General features: G+C 37.2%; 2 protein-coding genes across 2 annotated transcripts; one reads left to right on the top strand and one right to left on the bottom strand.

The window, feature by feature from the left end:
• The first annotated feature begins 535 nt into the window (after window positions 1–535).
• On the top strand, window positions 536–1,474 carry LOC123238730 (olfactory receptor 51A7-like). Its single transcript, XM_044665936.1, has one exon. The coding sequence runs from the start codon at window positions 536–538 to the stop codon at window positions 1,472–1,474; it is 939 nt and encodes a 312-aa protein (XP_044521871.1).
• A 5,711-nt stretch (window positions 1,475–7,185) lies between these two features.
• On the bottom strand, window positions 7,186–8,127 carry LOC123241167 (olfactory receptor 51G2). The gene has a single exon (XM_044668869.1). It carries the CDS (start codon window positions 8,125–8,127, stop codon window positions 7,186–7,188), a length of 942 nt encoding a protein of 313 aa, XP_044524804.1.
• Between the last annotated feature and the right edge of the window lie 603 nt (window positions 8,128–8,730).

Below are 8,730 nucleotides of genomic sequence, written 5' to 3' on the forward strand. Positions count from 1 at the left end.
GATAAGATGTATGGTGGGAATGAAATTCATGCCAGCATTGATGTAATCTTGAGAAAAATGATATAAAGATTAAAATCAGCAGATGGCACTTCAGATCAGCCACTGAAAACCTACTGGGTTTCTGGCTTTCTCGCTTTGTTTTCGCTCAATTGTCCTGCCCCCAAGGGGAACTGGACTGCTGGTAACCCCCTTCCCCCCACCAACAATCTCTGTCTTTTTCGTTACCTTGACATACTTTGGTTTCTCTCTCTTTGTAGGCATCACTGGATTCCAGGCTACATAATTCATCAACTTTCTCTTAGATCAAGGAATCTTTTACATTTTTGTGTCTCAGACCCTTTTGGAAGTGTGGTGAAGTTCATGGAGATCTCAATATAATGATTTAAATGCAAAATTAAAATATATAAGATTACAAATAAAACCAGTAATATTGAAATAAAGTTATCAAAATATTTCTAAAAGCCCATTTGATGTAAACTTGTCCTCAATTCATGTCTTTTTAGATCTGGGAACAGAAATTGCCTTCCTGCTCAATATGTCAGACTACAATACCTCAGAAGTTAAAATTTTTTTCTTGATTGGGATTCCAGGATTAGAGCATGTTCACATATGGATTTCTATCCCGGTCTGCTTCATGTATTTGATTGCTATCCTAGGCAACTGCACCATCCTGCTTGTGATCAAGACAGAAACCTCTCTCCATGAGCCCATGTACTATTTCCTCTCTATGCTGGCCATCTCTGATCTAGGACTCTCCCTCTCCACCTTACCAACTATGCTGAGAATCTTCTTGTTCAATGCACCAGGAATCACCCCTGATGCATGCTTTGCCCAAGAGTTCTTCATCCATGGCTTCACTGTCATGGAATCCTCAGTGCTTCTGATCATGTCTTTCGATCGGTTCATAGCCATTCATAACCCCCTGAGATACAGCTCTATCCTAACTACTGCTAGAATTTCTAAAATGGGGCTGGTTATGGCCATCAGGAGCTTCCTTTTAGTGCTTCCATTTCCCTTAACACTAAAGAGGCTGCACTATTGTCACAAAAATCTCCTGTCCCACTCCTACTGTTTCCATCAGGATGTCATGAAGCTGGCATGCAGTGACAACAGAGTCAATGTTATCTATGGTTTCTTTGTTGCCCTCTGTACCATGATGGACCTGGCGTGCATTGCCTTATCCTATATACTAATCCTAAAAACAGTTCTTGGACTTGCCTCTTTCTCAGAGAGACTCAAAGCTTTCAACACGTGTGTCTCTCATATTTGCGCAGTACTCATCTTCTATGTGCCTATCATCACCCTAGCTGCTATGCATCGCTTTGCTAAGCACAAATCTCCATTCATAATGGTCTTCATTGCCAATGTCTTCCTGTTGGTGCCACCCCTGATGAATCCCATTGTGTACTGTGTGAAGACAAGGCAGATCCGGGAGAAGATCCTTGAGAAATTTTTCACCAAATGTAGTAGATAAGGGTGCGTTTGGGGTTTTCTTCAGTTTGATAAATATTCACAAAATCCTGTATATGTGTAGCACTGGGGAAATACTGTTATCCTTGAAGGATGCAGGTGGGTTCTATGGAATCTGGTTTATTATCTTGCAATACCAGTTTCTTTCAAGAAAGTCTAGTTTGTTGTTGTCGCATCTCTAACTGGCCATTAAGGTGGATTCCACCAATAAGCCTTCCATAGTGACAAGGTGGAAGAAGGGGGTGTTGCTAGCCTTGAATTCACATTTCCAGCCAGTCATGTAGCCAATTATACTGCTTTCTCCATATATGATGTTGTCTTCTAGTTTTTGGGTGCTCCTCTTTTTGTCTATTAAAATTATCTTTCAGTCTCCAATCAGGATCTTAGCTAGCTGAGGAGAATGAAACCCTGCCAAGAAAATCTCAAACAGAGACACAAAGGGTCACAGATGACTGAAATGACTCCACAAAAATAGTTCTTCCTGAGACTTGGGAGTTAAGGTTTGTGTTCTGTTCTGAAAGGGGAGCTGGGCTTGAACCTGAGGGAAAGGGTGTGGTCTTCAAGTGAATGACCACACTGAGTAAAAATGTATATCATTGTTATTTCATTCTAATATCATGATTAAAGAACTAGGTACACTCTTATCTTTGTAACTGATCTACACTGAAATGTAGCAATGGATTGAAGGGGAGAAGAGTTTAAGTGGGATGGTTGCTGGGTGGTATTTATTGAGTAAATCCACACAAAACACTGAGACCCAGAAGTTAAGCCTTTAGTGTTGGCTAGAGAACCATTGGGAATTACAATAAAAATGATAGCTTAAGGAGCAGCTAAATGGTGCCATGAATAGAGTGCTAGGCTTGGAGTTCAAATCTGACCTCAGACAAGTACTAACTGTGGGACCCTGTTTGCCTCAGTTCCTCATCTGCGAAGTTATCTGGAGAAAGAATTGGCAAATCACTCCAGTATTTTACCAAACAGAATCCCAAATGGTGTCAGGAAGAGTTAGGCACAAGTGAAATAACCGCATGACGACAAATGACAGCTTGATAGCTGTAATGGGCAGTGATTCCCAAAGTGGGCGCCACCACCCCCGATGGGTGCTGCAGCAATCCAGGGGGGCGGTGATGGCCACAGGTGCATTTATCTTTCCTATTAATTGCTATTAAAATTTTTTAAATCAATTTCCAAGAGGATAAGTAATATTTTTTCTGGAAAGGGGGCTGTAGGCCAAAAAAGTTTGGGAACCACTGGTCTAGGCAATGCTTCACAGCTTTCCTAGCTAAGGACATGTCAGCCTATTCTTACCCTCAGATTCAAACAGATGAAGAGAAAACTTGTACAGCTCCTTTACAATGCCTTTGACTCGAGGTTTTATTTCCTGTTCGCATGTTCACAGAATTATATTTTCATAGAATTTGGCATTTTACAAAGGAATCTGGAGTGATCCAGTTTAACTTATATGTGAAAAGAAGTCCTACTATATAACACACTGAAAAAAAAAGTTCAGCTTTTGCTGGTAAGAAAGAAAGGAAATAAACATTCACTAAGTGCTTAATTTGTACTAGGCACTGTGCTAAGCAATTTACAATATTATCTCCTTGTTTCCTCACAACAACACTGCGAGTTAACTATAATTATTTATCCTTATTTTATAAGTGAGAAAAATGAGGCACACAGTGGTTAAGTGACTTATCCAAGTTCACATTAGGCAAGTGTCTGAAATTCAGAGCTCCCTGACTCCACGCCCAGCACTATATTCAGTGGACCACATAATTTCTTGAAGACTTCCAAGGAAGACCTAAAGACTTCCAGTATCTCTGGATGCAAACCATTATACTTTTGGATTGATTGAATTGTTAAGAAGTTTTTTCTGATAGCAAAACCAAATTTGCCTTTTGGCCGCTAACACCTATTGCTCCCAGTTCTGTCGATATGTCTCTTCCCTCTTCTACATGACAGTCCTTCAACCACTTGAACATAGTTGTGATTCCCTCTTCTCCAGAATCAAAATGCTTTATTCCTTCAATTTATCTGCATATCACATGGATTCAAGGTCACTTGCAATCCCTGTTTCTGTCACCTGGACATATTCCAATTTATCAATGCCATTTTAAAAAACATTAACATTACTTTTATTTTTTCCAAACCATGAAGTATTTTCTAACACAGTGTTAGTTTATTGGAAAAATATTACATAGTTATATAAAAATGTAATAATATACACTCAAATGTATATATAATATGAATGTGTCCTTTATCAAGAGAAAAGGTAAAATAATTATTTTTGTAGTAGATAACTCACTCTACAAACTTCTATTACTCTATTAATACATTCCTTGGGAAAACATTATTCATTTTTTGTTATAAATATGTGATAAATTATAATACCTAACTTATCCAAGAAAAACAAATTCTCACATTAACTTTGTCCAAAAATCTGTCTCATTCTTTTTTTCCTCTTCCCTTCCACCTCTCCCCCTCCTCCAGAAGGTAGGTAATATTATATAGGTTGTATGTATATTATCATATAGTACATATTTCCCTGATCATCTTGCTGGGAAATAAGAGACATGTTTACACTACAAAAAAATTCATGGAAAAAATAAAGTGAAGAATGTTATGTCCATTCAGATTCCATCTGTTCCTTCACTGGCAGTGGATATTCTTTTTCTTTGTGAATCCCATGAAGTTGTCCTAGATCCTTACCTTGTTAAAATAGTCAAAATATATGTCCCTGACCACAGAAAAAATTAAATCTAATATTTGAAATAACATAATACATGTGTATATAAGCACATTCATTTATGTATATATATGTACTTGATTATATAATATCCATATATATGTATATATATATAAAATACAGGGTAAATTAAAGAAAATCATAAATTTACAGAATTGAATGGAAATAAGGAAGAATTAATTCAGATTACACAAAAGAAGATTATCAAAGAATAATAGAAAATAGATTGCTTTCCATCTCAGGAAGAGAGAGAATTTGAAATAATTTTTTAATGTAGTTAAAAATTGTGTGTAGGGGCAGCTGGGTAACTCAGTGGATTGAGAGTCAGGCCTAGAGACAGGAGGTCCTAGGTTCAAATCCATCCTCAGATACTTCCCAGCTGTGTGATCCTGGGCAAGTCACTTGACCCCCATTGCCCACCCTTACCACTCTTCCACCAAGGAGCCAATACACAGAAGTTAAGGATTTAAAAAAATGTAAAAATAAATAAAAAATAAAAAATTTGTGTGTATATTTAATTGGAAAAAATTAAATATTATTATTGAAAGTTATATATATATACACACACATATATATATATATGTACTAGCTCTAGTTTCTTCCTTTGCCATCATTTATTCACACCTTTAACATACAAAAGTTTTACAAAGAACATAAATATTCTATTCTTTTAAAGAATCATAGGATTACAGATTCAGAGCTGGAAGGGACCTTAGAAGTCATCTAGTCTAAACCTCATTTTACAGAGAAACAGAGGTTCATTAAGATTAAGTTACTTCCTTGGGGAAGCTAGGTAGCATAGTAGGAGAGTGCCAGGTCAGGAGTGGTCCTGGATTCAAATCTGATTTTAAACATGTTTATTCTATAGGTTTTATAGTGCATATAAATAGACTGACATTTAATTAATGCCCTAGCTGGAGTTTGTGTGTCTGTCTGTCTGTATGTCTATAGATATATTTTTCACCACTAGAGGGTGCTCAAAGTACACATGATTGAATGTCACAAACCACTGAGTTCATAATGACACTGGCCAAGTAAAATTTATGTAGATCTAGGAATATGACGTGGAAAATGATCCAACATTACTAAAAATAGGAAAATCTCTCATCTCTGGTCATCTCCCATTTTCATTTTGGGCTTTCCCTTATTCAGAGGTTGCAAATCTTAGAACTCAGACATTTTCTTCTTCATTTATACATTCATTCATTCAAACTATACACTACTTTATTTACTTGTTTGATCTTTCTTCATTTGTTTCACTATTTTTTTACTTTCTTTCTTCTTTCCTTCCTTCCTTCTTTCTTTTCTTTCTTTTCTTTTTTTCTTTCTCTCTCTCTCTCCTCCTTCTCCCTCCCTCCCTGGATTAATAATCATATCAGTCAAATAATCTTATTTTCTAATCAATCTACATATAGGTAAATATTGATATACATATATTCAGATACATTTATATGTATATAAATGTATATATATGCATGCTAATTGACACACAATCTAAATGCCATTCTAAGATTTTTGGGGGCCTTCATGTATGTACATATATGTATGTATATAAATGTATAATATATGTATATATGCCTATATGTTATATATATGTATATATATATTTATACAGAATCCCAAAGTGACCAAAAGGAAGGCATTATTTCTTTCTCTTCAAATTAATGCCTCTTCCAAAATTCCCAATTCATGTTAAAGACATTTATGTTCAAAGAGATTCCACGATAGAAAATAAGGTAGGAAGGAAAGATAGAGAATAAAATGTCCTAGGGTCCTGAAGATATCAAAGATCACAGATTACTTTAATAATGGGAGGCATCTTCTGTTTCTTAATTCAAGGAAAAACTGTCTTAAAGACATGAAAATATATTTATTGTAAATTTGACATTTCTTGTATATTTGTACTTATATGCATATTAACACCATATAGGACTTTCTAAAAATCTTAGTATAGTTTTAAGCCTCAATAACTCAACATGATAATAAAAGTTTGTGGGCACACTGTATAAGAACATGATGCTTTTAGAGAGTTCTTTACACATCATGCCTATCATTTTACTTAGCACATTTGAGAGATTATTTCCTTTAATTCTCAGCACGGTATTGAGGGGTGGGCACAGTGGGAATTATTATTCCACTTTACAAAGGAGGAAACTGAGAATTAGATAGGTGTCATCTATTATGAAGGATTTGAACTAGGATCTGCTTACTCTGGGTCTAGCATACTGTCATCTTCATGATGCTGCTTCATGTTTCATCTTTTTTCCCCTTCCTAACTTAAATTTGTTTATTTGTTAGATAAAAGTTCCCTGCTTTTCATCACAGTTGAAAATACATGCTTCAGTGGTGGTGCAGCAGATAGAATGCTGGACTAAAGATCAGGAAAATGTAAATTCAGATCCTCCTCATTCATACTTAGAGTCTATGAGCAAATGATTTTTACCTCTCTAGGAGTCGTGTTTCTCATCCATAAAATGGAGATGATTATATGTAATGTGTGATTAAATCACAAAAAATTTTTGAACTTCAAATTACCTAAAGTATGGAAAGTTTTTGTTAAAACTACATAAGAGCTATATTTACATGTACTTCTTTGTTTCCCAAACTACCTCCAATGGGATAGCAGATACCCCATTTATGCCTTCTTAGCTCTTCTTCATATCTTTCCATTATTATTATCATCATTGCCCTCCTTGTCAATACTCAAAATTAAGCAATTCAAAGTATACATAGAAGTATGATATGCACAAAATAACTTTAATTCACAGTAAAGGAAATGTATTACTTAATTATGATTTGAGAGGAGCTCACTTATTATCACGGTGTTACCACAAGTAGTTTTTTTAACTGGGTCACCTTTTCCCCTCATCCCTAAGCACCCAATCTCCCCACCCCCAAAATCTCACAAATCAGTATACTTGAGGTAACTTAGCCTAGCTATGGAAAAGCTAATTCCAGCCTTAGCCACCCTAGCAATGGAGAGCCTGAATCACTCGATCCCTGATCTGCTTGGTCTTCACACTGTAGACAATGGGGTTCATCAAGGGTGGGACCAGAAGGTAAACAAACCCCATGACTACCTGAACCAAGTGAGGAGCCTGCTTCCCAAATCGATGAATGACTGAGAGACCTATCATGGGTGTGTAGAAGAGTAGAACTGCACAGATGTGAGAGACACAAGTATTGAGGGCTTTGAGGCGCTCAGTCTGGGAGGCAATGGCCAGCACGGTGTGGAGAATTAGCACGTAAGAGAAGAGGATAAGCACAGAGTCCACACCCACAGTGGAGATGATGACAAACATGCCATAGATGCTGTTGGCGGTAATGTCAGCACATGCCAACTTCATGACTTCCTGGTGAAGGCAATAGGAATGGGTGAGAACTTGGGACCCACAATAGGGGAAGCGTTTGAGCATGAAAGGAAGTGGGAAGATGAGTGCCACACTCCGACCCAAGGAACCCAGCCCAATTCTGCTGATGACTTTATTGGTGAGAATGGAGGCATATCTCAGAGGACGGCAGATGGCAATCAGGCGATCGAATGCCATGGAGAGCAGGACTGAGGACTCTAGGAAAGATAGGCAGTGGATGAAAAAGAGCTGAGCAAAACAGGCATCATGGTTAATCTCTCGAGCTCCAAATAAGAAGATACCCAACACTGTGGGAAGAGTACACAGGGACAGGCCCAGGTCCGTCAGTGCCAGCATAGAGAGGAAGAAATACATGGGCTGGTGGAGTGAAGATTCTGTCTTGATAATGAAGAGAATCATGCAGTTCCCCAAGATGGACACAAGGTACATAGAAAAGAGAGGGATGGAGATCCAGATGTGGATATGCTCCAGCCCTGGGAGGCCACTTAAGAGGAAGGTAGAAGGACTGACAGTGCTGTTTCCAAATGATGCAAGAGTCATGTTGGCTAATGGGAGGGAGAAAGCACAAGTTCTCACTCTCTCAGTTGAACTGAAGAGTTACTGTGGTCAGGGGAAGCTTGAATAGCAATGACATGAGTGAGTTACTTAGCATCACAGGACTTGGAGATAGCAAGGATCCTTAAAAACCATCTAGACAAATTTTATCATTTTCCAGATAAGGAAACTGAAGACTAGAAGAGCTAAGTAATTTCCACAATAATATAGATAGCAAATAGCAGATTCAAGATTGAAACCAAGATCTTCTGCTTCAGATTTGGGGTTCTTTCTATAATATAGTATTGCCTGAAGGAATCTAACATTGAAAGTGTTCTCCAGAAGTCATCCTAACCAGCTCCATAACTCTAGATATGACTTCATTTGTTCTACACCAAAAGTAGGGCTATCGTTTTTCCAATTCTTAAATATTTCAAAGAAAATTACATTCATCAACATATCTCGATTACATATTTCCTGATTTTGTTATTCTCTTCATTGGAAATCCCTTGCTTATATCTAACCTTAAGTACTCTTACTTAACATGTCTATCTGTCAATCTAAGGATGATTGCATTACTGATAAAAGAAATAGGGCAAGTGATCTCTC

This window comes from Gracilinanus agilis, chromosome 3 (assembly GCF_016433145.1).
Source record: "Gracilinanus agilis isolate LMUSP501 chromosome 3, AgileGrace, whole genome shotgun sequence".
NCBI lineage: Eukaryota > Metazoa > Chordata > Mammalia > Didelphimorphia > Didelphidae > Gracilinanus > Gracilinanus agilis.